This window comes from Globicephala melas, chromosome 1 (genome assembly GCF_963455315.2).
Source record: "Globicephala melas chromosome 1, mGloMel1.2, whole genome shotgun sequence".
Lineage (NCBI taxonomy): Eukaryota > Metazoa > Chordata > Mammalia > Artiodactyla > Delphinidae > Globicephala > Globicephala melas.
In genome coordinates, this window is record NC_083314.1 from 33,176,311 (window position 1) to 33,191,261 (window position 14,951).

General features: G+C 46.8%; 1 protein-coding gene across 9 annotated transcripts in view; it reads right to left on the reverse strand.

The window, feature by feature from the left end:
* PLEKHA6 (pleckstrin homology domain containing A6) overlaps window positions 1-4,158 on the reverse strand; it is a 137,659-nt gene extending 133,501 nt beyond the window's left edge. For 5 of the 9 annotated variants that reach the window (XM_060289859.1, XM_060289700.1, XM_060289650.1 and 2 more), the window contains exon 1: window positions 3,591-4,156. In XM_060289859.1, the coding sequence (XP_060145842.1) occupies window positions 3,591-3,673 (83 nt within the window). In that variant the 5' untranslated portion in view covers window positions 3,674-4,156. Of the gene's footprint in view, window positions 1-3,590 lie in introns of all 9 variants that reach the window. The other 4 variants (XM_060289558.1, XM_060289594.1, XM_060289530.1 and 1 more) reach the window with 3 other exon arrangements.
* Window positions 4,159-14,951: the final 10,793 nt, after the last annotated feature.

The following is a 14,951-nucleotide window of genomic DNA, read 5'->3' on the forward strand; positions in this document are numbered from 1 at the left end:
TCTTCAGTTGCCCTGAGATTTCTGGCCCTGACCCCTTCTTCCTCTCACACTATCGGCTCCTTCAGACTTCACGTCTATCTCCACCCCGCCTGGACATCACCGACAATCACAGGGTCACAGAGGTGGGTACAACCCACCATTCCCTCAACTTCCTCTCCCCCGACCTTCCCCCACCCTCCAGTCGTCAGCCCCTGGTGAAAAACAATGCAGTCACAGACCGTCTCCACTCTAGCTTTGAGCCCAAAGCTGGTGGGGAAATTGTGGAACCAGGAGGACTGGGGTCATTGCAAATCCACCAGCTATAATCTTCTTCAGGGGCCCCAATCAGTTGCCATTTGCCAAGTGTTCTAAGGCTTCCCACCAACCTCAAGTCCCAAGCCTGCCTCTCCTCCCCTCCCTCTCACCCATTCTCAATGGATAATCTCATCTCTTAACTCAAGAGAAATAGAAACCACGAGGCAGGTTTCTACCCAATACACTCAACCTCCCCCTCAAACTTATCCATATTTCCACCCATCCTTTAATGCTTGTCTCTACATTGGAGAAAAGGTGGCCTTCTCCCACTGAAGGCTAGTCCTTTTGCGTGGGTCACAGTCTGCATCATCTCCTGTCTTTTCTAGACCCTTTTTCTATTGAGCACCGCAGATTTGTGTCTTCAACTTCTCTCTCCCTCTCGGGTCCATCACTTGAGCCCCCACTCCTGTTCGTGTGTTCCAGTCTGAACCCTCTATCTCTCTCTTAATGCCGTCTCCCCTTCTAGCTTTCTTCTCGTGTTCCTCTTCTTACTGACCAAACATCCCTGGTAGAAACTAGTTCCTTCTAACTGTCCCCACTTCCTGGCCTCCCATTCGCCAATTCTCTGCAATCTGGTTTCTGTTCCCAGCCTTCCCCTGAAACCACTTTCCTAGAGGTCATTAAACACCCCCAGTTCCTAAATCCAGTAAACACTTTCCAGTCCTAAGCTCATTTGGCTTTTCCACGGTTGACCACCTCTTCCTTCTTAACATCTCTCTTCCTTCCCGTCTGGGGGGCACGCTACCCTGGCCGTGGTGCTGCCCACCTCTGCATCCTGGGTCTCCTCCAGCCTGGCCTCTCTTCCTCTATCCTTTCCTTTAATGCAGTGCTGCCTGGGGACCCTCCTGTCTTCTCCCTCAAACACTCCGGGGTGGTCCCAGCTCTACATGAAGACTCTCCAGCCCAGGCCTCTCTCTTCAACCTCTATCCTGTACACCCAGACACCTGTGGGACATCACTTCCTGAATGTCCCATGGGGACCTCAAAATCAATATTTCCCGGCTGGACCTGTACTTTCCCTAAAGTCTGTTCCTCTTCCCATACTCCTGATTTCTATCAAACTCAAGTTAAAAATTTTAAGATTTATCTTCAGCTCTTCCCCCTCTCACCCCTCGTTCCTCAACATTCAGGGAGTAAATGGAAACTCTCAATTCTACGCCCAAAGATTTCTCCCACCTCTCCCCGCCCTTGCCCTCTATTCTCGGTGCTTTAATTCAAGTCTTTTGGACTTGGTGATTGCCTCCTAACTGCTTTCCATACCTCAAGTTTTTCCCCTTGCCTCCCTACTCAGCCCTCAAATCACCGTCCATGCAGCTGCCAGAGAGCTCCTTCTAAAACACAGATCTAACTATGTCACTCCTCTGTTTAAAATCTCCTTTGGTTTCCCATCACCTACGAGATCAAGTTCAAACGCCTTAGCCTAACACACAAGGCCTCTCCGAAGCTGCCCGCTTCCTACCTGTCTTGCCTCACCTTCTGCAGCACCCCAGCCAGCTCCACTCCACCTCTGCTGAACCTCTCAGAGTGTTCTAGATAACCTGGGCTCCAGCAACCACCGGTGCCCTCCATCCCACAGGTCTCTGCCTCAAGGCCCCTTTCACTCTAGTCTCTCTCCTCCAGAAGCAGCTCAAATGTTTCCTCCTCTGGGAGGCCCCCCCCAACTCCTCAGAGCATTAGCTCTTTCTTCCTTATGTTCCTGTAGCATCATGCAAATACCTCTGGAATGTATCTTATTATTTCATAAGTATTTATTTGCGTTTTCTCTCTACCACCTTCAAGGAAAAACCTGTATCTTATTGTTTTTTATCCCAGTACCTAACACGGCAGCAGACAAATAGCGGATACTCAATAAATGTCTGTGGAACGAACGACAAAAAGAAGCTGGAAGGCAAGCAAGAGATTGAGAAGAAAGATGAGAAAAGCCAAATTAACCACTTCGTCAGAACGCCCGAGGAGCTTGTGGAAATCGAGGTGCCAAGGCCCACCCAAGATCTTCTAACTCGGACAGAATCTTTGGAGGCAGGGCTAGGGGATCAGCCTTTTTAACTAAGTTCCCTGGGTGATTCTCAAACCACTGACCAAAGGGACTCCAGTTTAAATCCTGGAGACGTCCTGTTATTTAAGAATCTGACGTAGGGTCAAGAACTTTAGTGGACTTAATTTCTAAGATAGTATAATTACAAAATCAATCTTGATCACAGTAATGATAACTACAGAAGAAAAGCCTACAGCAAATGTGGAAACGGTAACACCAACAAGAAACCACTGGCTGCCTGCACTCCTGCAAAGGCACTTTGGTACAGGGGGGAAAGCAATGCACTCAATTCAGCGGGGCCTGGGCTTGGTCGGAGCACTGATTAACAAGTGGTTTTATCTCAGAAAAGTACTCTCAATCTCTGCAGACCTCGCTTCCTGTCTGAAACATGAGGGGGTTGCATCCAAGCCTCCTTTCAGCTCTAATGTCCTGTGAGTGGCTATCTTGAGAAAGGGAAAACCCATCATGTGTGGGTAACACTTCAAATGCTGTGCTTCTAGACTTGCTATATTATCGGGAAATTTCTATCGTGGCAAAAGAAGCCTATAGAAGTAGGCCAAAATAGCACCAGCAGAGCCACTCTGTCATAATGAGATTATGCCAGAGCTATTTTGGTTTATGTAATTAATATAACAGTGCTAATATATTACTGAGAGCAGCAAAGCCTCCCTCTCTCTAAAGAATACCAAATGGACTGTGGGCATCTTCTTTCCCTTGACCACAGCCCCAAAAGATGCAGGAGGGAGAGGGGTTGCCATCTAGGGAACCCTGAGTCCTGGGGTGAGGGAATGCAGGGAAGCGGGCGGTAGAGGCAGGGTCTCCTGGTATGTTGTCCCTTAGCCCAAGTCTTCCCGTAGGAAATGGTCGAGGAGTGGACACAAGAAAGAAAGGACTCACCCCTGTCCCTGTCAATGGCCAAAGCTGAAAGGAAGGAACTGCAGGCTGGGCAGCAGCTCTAGTCATCTTCCTCAGGGTTCCCATCCTGCCTGTGACCAGGCGAGAGGGGAAGGTCTGCACCTGCCCTGCCCTGCCTTTCCAGGTGCAGGGAATGCTGAGCCTCAGCTGGACTTTGACCCACTGGGGAAAAGACGGGAGACACATTCAAACAGGCATCGTGATAAACTTATTAGTTATGCCTGCTGTTCCAGCCATTGCTTACCCTGACCCTCTCCTGCCGGCCCCCAGCCCTGCTGCCTTTCAAGTCAGACAACTTTAAAGAAAAGAGAGAGAGGGAGAGAAGATGAAACAGAGACCCACATACTTGATGAAGAAGACTCTCCCCCCGCGGTCAACTCCGTAGGTCCACCGGCCGGGCAAGTCCAGCCAGTCGATCTCATCGGCCATCTCGGTGTCCCGCAGCCCCTCTCGCTCTCTGCCCACCCGGACGCCGGGCTGCGGGGCGGGGGCCTACCGCGCACCCCCCACTTTCTGCTCCTCCTCCAGGCGGTGATGGGGGAGGGGGTCCGATGCGGTCCAGCCCGGCCCGCGGCGTACCTCCCGGGTGCCTGGCAGGGACTCTGGCCTCTCGCTGAAGGCAGCTGGCCGCCAGCCGGCCAGCAGCGAGCGGAAGACTTAACCCTGGCCGGGCTGAACGAGCTCGGCGTGCGCGGCGGAGCCGGCCCCAGACACCTCCTGCCTCTGGAGTCTGCGCTCCCCTTCGTCTCCTTAACTTAATGAGGGGCAATTAGCGCATGAGTAATTCTGCCGCTCCTCTAGCCCGGACTGCTAACGAGCAGCGCCGAGGGTTCAGTCCCCTCTGCTCCCCGCGGCCGGGCGGCTGGCGGGGCCGAGCGAGCGGGAGCGCGAGCCGGAGGATCCCTCCCCGAAGGGAGCAGGTTGCCGTGTGCGAGCGAGGGTGTTGCCTCCCGCTCCCAGCTCCGAGCCCGCTCCCAACCTCCGGCCGGGCGAGCGGAAGGCGGAGCCCAGCGGCCGCTCCGAGGGGACTTCACAGCCGCGGCCAGGCGGGTCCCCGAGTCCTGACACCGGGCGCGGGGGAACCAGTTTGGCTGAAAAAGCTTTGAATCACGAACCTAAGGCACATGTCCAGCCACTGACCGAAAAAGGGGAAATGATCAAACCTGGTTCTACTTGGCGGGAGGTTAGTAGGGGTACACAGGTCAAATGCAGGGAGGAGTGCACGGGTGTGAGTAGCAAGGGGCCCATTATTGCTAAGATGTCAAACTAATTAGTCAAGCCAGTCCTTACCTTTCTTTCTGAGCACTTCCTCCAAGAAGCCTACCATGACTAAGTAGAATCAGAGTGAGATCTTAGAAACACACTCAGAAAGCAACAGCTTTTATATCCCTTCCCCCTAATTTGCACCAGAAAAGGAAAGGAAAAGGGAAAAGAGAGAAAGACAGAGAGAGACAGAGAGAGAGAGGAGGGAATGTGTTCTGTGGTACAGGTTGCAAGCATTCAATACTAGCAGATCAAAAGTGGTATTGCTGAAGCCCACAGTACTGCTGTCTCTGGTCTGAATCAAAGTTGGACTCCAGTCAGCTTTCCCAGCTTACTCAGGACCTGCCCCCTTGGGCTCCAATTAGATGCACACTGTCTTAATCCATGTGTCAGACCCAAGGGGATAATTAGACAATGGGAGAGACACCTGTCTTTAGAGGACGCAATGTGTCACATGGCAGCTGGCAAGTCTCTGTCGAGTGAGCATACTTACTGTGAGCATTCTAGGGATTGGACGCCTGTTCCACCTAGGTAATTCCTACTTATCCCTTTGGTGTCCACCCATGTGTCACCTCCTCCAGAAAGCCATTCTTGATTCCACCCCAGGCAGATTTATATGTCCATCCTCCATGTGTCATGGAGCCTTATTAATAACCCTGTAGTGGAGCTTATCATACTATAAGGCAATCCTCGGTACTTATCTGTCTCCTTCATTAGGCTGTGTGCCCCTCGGGGCAGGGGCTCCATTTGATTCATCTTTATAGCCCCAGCACCTACCTGGGGCACCGGATTTATGTCTGATGAACAACTGATACTGTCCTAACTAGAAATGGCTCTTAACTCTAACCACAATCCTGTACTTTTGGACCCTATTTAGGGGCCTGATAAATATAACCAGCAGCACATCAGGCTGTGTGTGGGGAGAGCTTTCTGGAAAAAGGAACAACCGGTGAGCCTTCCCAGGAAACTCAAATGCTCAACCTAGGTGTAATGTGTATACATCTGATAGATACTGAAGCCAGCAGATGCCTCAGAGAACATCTCATCCAAGGCTCTTGTTTTAAATATGGGAAACAGAAGAGCGAAGAAGGGAAGGGAAGCTTCAGGTCACTGAGCAAGGATCTGCCCCCCAATGTCCAGGCCAAAGCTCTTCCCATTACGTCATTCTATCTCCAACACTGGAAATTCACTCTGCCAACATATACAGGCTGATTCCTGGTGCCAGGTTTAAGTTGAGTCCATTCTCCAGATGCAAAAAGGAGCAAAACCCCATAATACCCAACTCTTTTCTCCCTTCTCAGATCCTACATGTTTCTAGTAAAGAAAGCTGCATTGGACAGTAAGGCAGAGCTGCACCTGAGAAGCATAGATGAGGATCCGTGTCCCTTTGTAGCTCCTGAATTGGGGAGGGTGGGAGGGTCAAAGGGTCAGGTTCCTCACCAGTCCCCCCATCCCCAGCCTTGTGAAACACCTGTACGCCTCATCCCGCTGATAAAGCACAGAGCCACCTGCGCACCCCTGTGATATCAGAGGATCTGAACCACCGGAACTGCTGCCAAGATGCCTCCAGGGAAAATACCAGCAACCAGTGCACTCCCAGTCCAACCTGAGCAACCAGTAAGGTTGCTTGGCTTCTTGGGCTGAAGGTGGGTGGATATAGGGGACAAAATGACGTATTTTTGAAAACATGTATTACACCGCTGTCTTCTTTGAGGAGTAAGGGCTCCTGCTGATTTCTTCACAAGATTTTTGTCTTGTTTATCTCTAATCTAGCCTGGGGCTCCTTGGAACATTTACCTAGACCAAAAAAAAAAAAAAAAAAGCGAGTGGTTGAGATTTTTTACGCATTTGAAATAAGAAAAGAGATCAAGTTTGAAAATACTTTTCTGACTGTGGTGTATTCTCGCCAGTGACTCTTTACATTCTAGTTCTTGTTTCTCAATTATGATCAGGATTGATACTGCTAATAAAGACATTTTAGCAAAGAAACTAAAGACAATGCAGAAAGGGAGGAGAAAACTCAAATAAAAATAGCTATTGGTTCAACAGTTACCTGGAAGAGGGCAGGAGGGTGATATGTTGACATGAAAACCTTACATGCTTTGCAATCAAGTCAGAAATTTAGTTGTCTGCTCTTCCCTTACAGCAAATTTTATTTTATCTCTTTAAAAGGCAACACAGCATGTGGATAAAATATATCAGCAAAATCTAGAAATGATTCTGATTCTCTCATACGTTTGAAAGTTTAAATCAGTCACCTGAATGTTATTATGCTTCTGGCTTGGTTCCAGTGGTAGGCTGAAAAACAGCCCCCCAAAAGCTGTCCATGTAAAGTCCCTGGAGCCCATGAATGTGACCTAACTTGCATGTAATTAAGACAAGGATCTGGAGAGGAGGAGATTATCCTGGATTATTTGGGTGGGCCCTAAATTCAATGACACATGTCCTTATAAGAGAAAGGCAGGGGGAGATCTGAGACAGACAGAAAAGGAGGAAGCAATGTGACCCCAGAGGCAGAGGATGAAGTGATGCCACCACAAATCAAGGAACGTCAACAGTCACCAGAAGCTAGAAAACGCAGAGAAGGAATTCTCCCCCAGAGCCTCCAGAGGGAGTGTGGCCCTGTCAACACCTCAGTTTCAGTCTTCTGGACTCCAGAATTGTGAGAAAATAAATTTTTGTTATTTCAAGCCAGCCAGTTTGAGGTAATTTGTTATAGCAACATGGGAAATTAACACAGTACCTATAAGAAAATCATAAGTTAACGAGGACTGAAACATATGTCCATTATTTTTACTTGTCCAATATTCAATCTCCATTCTTCTGTTAATAGCCTCCTGAGTTTCCTTTTGGCATCTACCCTTCTGCCACTGTCCGTCCACCTGGGTTGATGGGCTGCCTCCACCCCCACCCCATCTCCATTGGTTCAGGAAAGGACACATGACTCAGCCCAGACCAATGAGATTCAGTTTTAAAAAGATCCCAGAATTCTTGGGAGGAAGCCCATTATCTCTTGGATTTGAAGCTGGCAGGTATCATTTTGGTGCTGCTGGGAAAGCTTTATGCAGGGAAAGCTTGCTGAAAGTGAAGCCAATACAGGAGAAAGTGGAGTCAGAAGATGAAGACAGACTGGGTCCTCATATCCTATGAGCCCTAGGACCCAGCTTGCCAGAAGAGGCTCTACCCCTGGAATTTCAACTTGTAGGTGCCAATAAACACCTTTATTTGCTTCAGCCAATTGGAGTTGGGTTTCTGACCCTAACAACTGAAAAAATCCTAACCAGTACAAAGGTCACAGTGTCTTGTGTCCCTGTTTCTTTGTTGGAACCAATGTTTCTTTGGGAAAGCCAGTGAGATAACCACCTGCATTTCTAGTGACTTGAGAATGCAGACTCTTCTCTGTCAATAGATGGTCTTAGGACCATCCAGTCAAAGCCCACACTTTCCCCCTAGAGGGTATTGGAGAACTCAGGAGAAGTACCCAGAGTTGTGGTGATTCCGCAGGAGAGTTAGGACCACAACTCAGGTCTCCTGAAAACCTGATCAGTAGAAAGCTGTGTTTCAACGCATTTGCTTTATCATTTAAACATATTTGGCCAAGAGACTCACAATTACAAGAAGATTATAACCGATACCTCTGCTCTACTAAAGAATAACCACAACAGTAATTTTTATTGAGTGCTGGTGTTTAATAGCTATGCTAACCAACAGGCTCGGTCACCAGCCACTGTTGATTATTTTACAGGAACTAGGAAGCAAAGGAAAAGAAGGCAAGGCCCTCTCTGTTGGGATTAGATATACGATTATGTAAACATGCAAGAGCCCAGACAAACTAGTTGCTTGATTAAAGTCGTGATTTGATAAGGGTTTGAGAGAGGCGGTTTTTGTTATAAAAAACAAAACTGGTTCTGGTAACCAGAGGATTGTGGACTCCTGAAGTTTCCCTACAGCCAGTTGAACTGAATTACATTTGTTTCACAGATATTTATCGAGTACCTTCTGTGACCCCAGTATTCTTCTAGGTACAGGGGATCCAGGAGTGAATAAAACAGAATGTCCTTGCTCTCGCAGAATTTACATTTAATAAATACATAGTCTCGGAGGACGATGAGTCTATGGAGAAAAATGGAAAGAGTAAAAGGATAGGAGAGCAGTGGATGCTGCTATCTTATATTCCATAGATTTCATATAGGGTTGGCAGGAAAGGCCTCATTAAGAAGAAGGACATTTGAACAGAGGCTTGAAGGAAGTGAGACAGCAAACCATGTGACATTGGGGAAACATGTTCTAGGCAAAGGAAGTAATAAGCGCAAAGGCCCTGAGGCAGGAATATCCTTGGAGTGTTTGTGAAATAAGGAGGCCAGCGCTGCTGAAGCACAGTGAATGAGGGAAAGAGTCGTAGAAGAGGACTAGTGGGGGGTGGGGGGGGGGAGTGAGGAAAGCCAGATCATTCCAGGTCACTGTAAGAAGATCAGCTGTTATCTAAATGAGATGGGAAACTACTGGAGGTTTGAGTGTAGGAGCAATATGACCATTGTGACTTAAGAACTCTTTTAGAGGATCATTCTGGCTGCTATTTGGACTAGGGTAGAAACAGATTCCAGTTAGGAGGCGACTGCAATAATCCAAGCAAGACATGATGATGGCTTGGTTCATGGTGTTGGGGGGTAGAAGTAGTGAGAAATTGTCAGATTCTGGGTATCTTTTAAAGGTAGAACTAATAGGATTTGCCTACAGATTGTAATTGGGTTATGAGAGAAGAAAGAGAATGAAGCATGATTTGCACATTCCTTTTCCTCCTGAGTGATGAGAATACACTCAAGGCTGACTTCCAAGTCTCCCTAGTACCTGATTACAAGGTATTTGGCCTGAGCACCTGGAAAGACAGAGCTGCCACTGACTGAGATGGGAATAGGCTGCAGGAAGAGCAGGCGTGGCAGGGGAGAGTGGGGGAACCAGTTTAACTCTGAGCATGTTACGCTGGAGTTGCCTAAGAGATTCCCAAGCAGAGATGCCAAGGAGGTGACTGGGTATATGAGATTAGAGTCTGTCTCAGGAGTTAGAGATATTTGGTATTTTTTCAGCGATTAGATGGTATTAATGCCATGAAGCAGGTTGAGATAACAAAGGAAATGAGTGTAGGGAGGGAGGAGGCAGAGACCAAGGGCTGACAACCAGGACACTCTACCTTTTAGAGATCGTGTTAATGAAAAGGAACCTGCACAGAAGACTGAATAACAAGTGACTAGTGAAGCAGGAGGAGATCAACAGAGAATACTATCCTGGAAGTGAGCCTTGAGTGCATTCACATCACTCACAAGGAGGAGGAATGAGCAGATGGTGCCTGTGGTCTAGAAGGGTTGAGGTTAGGGTGGGTTCTGTCTGAGCAGGAAAAGACTTGTACTCCTGTGTGCGAGGGTGGAGAGACGGCTCAGGCTACTTTTAAGTTGGTCTGAGAGGGGCCCTGGGAAGATGATCATTTCAGCTAATGAGCCCTTGCTTACCCTAGAGAGGAGCGCCTGAAATGTGCTTCCTTCAGCTGCATCTCTCATAGTCTCTGCGCTGGCTTCTCCTGGGAATGAGGCCAGCCCAAGATGGCGGTCTGACTTCTCCTGCCAGGACTGTGTCATGGAGCAAAGAACTGGCACTGGCAGCTTCCCTGAGGGGGAGGGGTGGAATGAAATAGTCAGTCAACAGCTCAAGGCAAGATATGCGGGCTGGGTGGAGCCTGGAGAAATGGTCCAGTAGTCATTGCTGACATTTCTTCTCTGGGTCTCTTCTTGAATCTACAGCTTAGGCAATGCTCTTTCTGTGCTGACTTTAATGACTGATCTGGGGTTTTTCTAAAAAATGACAGCTGTGCTGACTTTGGCATTTCCTGGAATTAACACAGCACTTTGGTTCAGTTTAGTTCAATAAACTTGTAAAGCACCATTATGCCTCTATCTCTGAATAGAGATACTGAAACTGTTCCAGCCGTTAGCCAACCAGTTTCTTCTCCTCCTGTCTCTGCCACCCACCAACCTGCTGGTCAGTCCCCTACATTGTTTTTGGTTCAGCATCATCCTCTCCATCCCTTATCTCCCTCTCACTTTGGGTAACTTCAGTGCTGATGTGAATAAACTATCCAATGTCCTAACCTCACAGTACCTTAATCTCTGCAACTCTAGGGACATTCACCTCCTCTCCAATAAGTTACTCACACCCAAAGCTATTCCTTAGGCTTTCTCACAACCCAGATTCACTCCAATTTGGAAAACATAAACTCTAATATCCTACTTTCTGACCACAGTTTTGGTCCTTTTAATACCCTCATTCCTTTCTTCCCTGTACACCTATTCTTTGCCTTCCTACTGTACCTTTATCCTCATGAGTTTCCTCTTAATCTACCAGTGAAAGCCTTTTTCTCACTTCCTGCACTGTTCAGCCCAAACTCATGGACTGTCACTTCATCCCTTCACTAACCAGTATTCTAGTCCACGTGTCCTCAGCTGTACCCACACTGAAAACTCCACTCTGGATTAATCTGCCTATATTTTCTGCTCCAATGCCCAGAAAAATATCATATCAAGCTATTGTAGGAGTTAAATAAATTGATGCCCCTATCATTCACACTCTCCAGCCTTCCACAGGTGTCTTGCTGTGTCTATAGTCACTCTCAGCCGCAGACCATCATTATTCCAAGAGAAAATAAAGGCCATAAGAAAGGCACAGCCTTAACCTAGAACACCTTCACTGCAGTCTCCCTATGCCCACTGTTACAACCTTATCTATACTTCTACCCATCTGTCTCTCTTTCCTCCTATCCAAAGCTAAACTTCCATGTTCTCATTCTTACAAGTGTCCATCCCTTACCAGATCCTCAGAAATCTTACTCAACTTCAGTATCTCCTCTCTCCTATATTTTCAAGCTTCCCCCTCTTCCAATTCTTTCCAGAAAACCTATAACGAAGTTCAAGATGTCTACCATTAAAAAAAAAACACAGGGGGCTTCCCTGGTGGCGCAGTGGTTAGGAATCTGCCTGCCGATGCAGGGGACACAGGTTTAATCCCTAGTCTGGGAGGATCCCACATGCCACGGAGCAACTAAGCCCGTGCACCACAACTACTGAGCCTGCACTCTAGAGCCCACAAGCCACAACTACTGAGCCCATGCACCACAACTGTTGAAGCCTGTGCACCTAGAGCCTGTGCTCTGCAACAAAAGAAGCCACTGCAATGAGAAGCCCACGCACTGCAACGAAGAGTAGCTCCTGCTTGCTGCAACTAGAGAAAGCCCACGCGCAGCAACAAAGACCCAACACAGCCAAAAAAAAGAAAAAAACAAGAATAATGTTGCTGTTCCAAAGTGGGCAGCCTTTTAACCCATTAGATAAAGAGCAACCTTTAAAAAAAAAAAAAAAAGGCATTGGTTCAAGATGGCAGAGTAGAAGGACATGCACTCACTCCCTCTTGCGAGAGCACCAGAATCACAACTACCTGCTGAACAATCATCAACAGGAAGACACTGGAACTCACCAAAAAAGATACCCCACATCCAAAGACAAAGGAGAAGCCGCAGTTAGATGGTAGGAGGGGAGCAATCACAATAAAATCAAATCCCATAATGGCTGGGTAGGTGACTCACAAACTGGAGAACACTTATACTACAGAAGTTCACCCACTGCAATGAAGGTTCTCAGCCCCAAGTCAGACTTCCTAACCTGGGGGTCCAGTAACAGGAGGAGGAATTCCAAAAGAATCAGACTTTGAAGGCTAGCAGGATTTGATTGCAGGAGTTCAACAGGACTGGGGGAAACAGAGATTCCACTCCTGGAGGGCACACACAAAGTAGTGTGCACATCGGGACCCAGGGGAAGAAGCAGTGACCCCATAGGAGACTGAAACAGACCTACCTGCTAGTGTTGGAAGGTCTGCTGCAGAGACGGGGGGTGGCTGTGGCTCGCCGTGGGGACAAGGACACTGGCAGCAGAAGTTCTGGGAAGTACCACTTGGTGTGAGCCCTCCCAGAGTCTGCCATTAGCCCCCCCAAAGAGCTGGGTAGGCTCCAGTGCTGGGTCGCCTCAGGCCAAATAAACAACAGGGAGGGAACCCAGCCCCACCCATCAGCAGACAAGTGGACTAAAGTTTTACTGAGCTCTGCCCACCAGGGCAACACCCAGATCTACCCACCACCAGTGCCTCCTATCAGGAAGCTTGCACAAGCCTCTTAGTTAGCCTCATCCACCAGAGGGCAGACAGCAGAAGCAAGAAGAACTACAATTCTGCAGCCTGTGGAAAGAAAATCACATTCACAGAAAGATAGACAAAATGAAAAGGCAGAGGACGTTTTACCAGGTGAAAGAACAAGATAAAACCTCAGAAAAACAAACAAGTAAATGAAGTGGAGATAGGCAACCTTCCAGAAAACGAATTCAGAATAATGATAGTGAAGATGATCCAGGACCTCAGAAAAAGAATGGAGGCAAAGATCAAGAAGATGCAAGAAATGTTTAACAAAGACCTAGAAGGATTAAAGAAAAAACACTTAGGGGCTTCCCTGGTGGCGCAGTGGTTGGGAGTCTGCCTGCCGATGCAGGGGATGTGGGTTTGTGCCCTGGTCTGGGAGGATCCCACATGCCGCGGAGCGGCTGGGCCCGTGAGCCATGGCTGCTGAGTCTGTGCGTCCAGAGCCTGTGCTCCACAACGGGAAAGGCCACAGCAGTGAGAGGCCCGTGTACCGCAAAAAAACCCAAAAAAAACCCAAACACTTAGAAGAATTAAAGAACAAACAGAGTTGAACAATACAATAACTGAAATGAAAAATACACTAGAAGGAATCAATAGCAGAATAACTGAGGCAGAAGGACAGATAAGGGACCTGGAAGACAGAATGGTGGAATTCACTGCCGCAGAACAGAATAAAGAAAAAAGAATGAAAAGAAATGAAGACAGCCTAAGAGACCTCTGGGACAACATTAAACGCACCAACATTCGCATCATAGGGGTCCCAGAAGGGGAAGAGAGAGAGAAAGGACCCAAGAAAATATATGAAGATATTATAGTCGAAAACTTCCCTAATATGGGGAAGGAGATAGCCACCCAAGACCAGGAAGCACAGAGAGTTGCAGGCAGGGCAAACCCAAGGAGAAACATGCTGAGACACATAGGAATCAAACTGACAAAAATTAAAGACAAAGAAAAATTATTGAAAGCAGCAATGGAAAAATGACAAATAACATACAAGGGAACTCCCATAAGGTTAACAGCTGATTTCTCAGCAGAAACTCTACAACCAGAAGGGAGTGGCATGATATACTTAAAGTAATGAAAGGGAAGAACATACAACCAAGATTACTCTACCTGGAAAGGATCTCATTCAGATTCAATGGAGAAATCAAAAGCTTTGCAGACAAGCAACAGCCAACAGAATTCAGCACCACCAAACCAGCTCTGCAAGAAATGCTAAAGGAACTTCTCTAAGTGGGAAACACAAGAGAAGAAAAGGACCTACAAAAACAAACCCATAACAATTAAGAAAATGGTAATAGGAACATACATATTGATAATTACCTTAAACATGAAAAGATTAAATACTCCAACCAAAAGACACAGGCTTGCTGAATGGATACAAAAATAAGACGCATATATATGCTGTCTACAAGAGACCCACTTCAGACCTAGGGACACATGCAGACTGAAAGTGAGGGGATGGAAAAAGATATTCCATGCAAATGGAAATCAAAAGAAAGCTGGAGTAGCAATACTCATTTCAGATAAAATAGATTTCAAAATAAAGAATGTTACAAGAGACAAGGAAGGATACTATATAATGATCAAGGGGTCAATCCAAGAAGAAGATATAACAATTATAAATATATATGCACCCAACATAGGAACACCTCAATACATAAGGCAACTGCTAACAGCTATAAAAGAGAAAATCAACAGTAACACAATAATAGTGGGGGACTTTAACACCTCACTTACACCAATGGACAGATCACCCAAACAGAAAATTAATAAGGAAACACAAGCTTTAAATGACACAATAGACCAGATAGACTTAATTGATATTTATAGGACATTCTATCCAAAACAGCAGATTACACTTTTTCTCAAGTGCACACAGAACATTATCCAAGATAGATCACATCTTGAGTCACAAATCAAGCCTTGGTAAATTTAAGAAAATTGAAATCATATCAAGCATCTTTTCCGAACACAATGCTACGAGATTAGAAATCAATTACAGAGAAAAAACCATAAAAAAACAAACACATGGAGGCTAAATAATATGTTACTAAATAACCAAGAGATCACTGAAGAAATCAAAGAGGAAATCAAAAAATACCTAGAGAAAATGAAAACATGACGATCCAAAACCTATGGGATGCAGCAAAAGCAGTTCTAAGAGGGAAGTTTATAGCAATATGATCCTACCCCCAAGAAACAAGGAAAATCT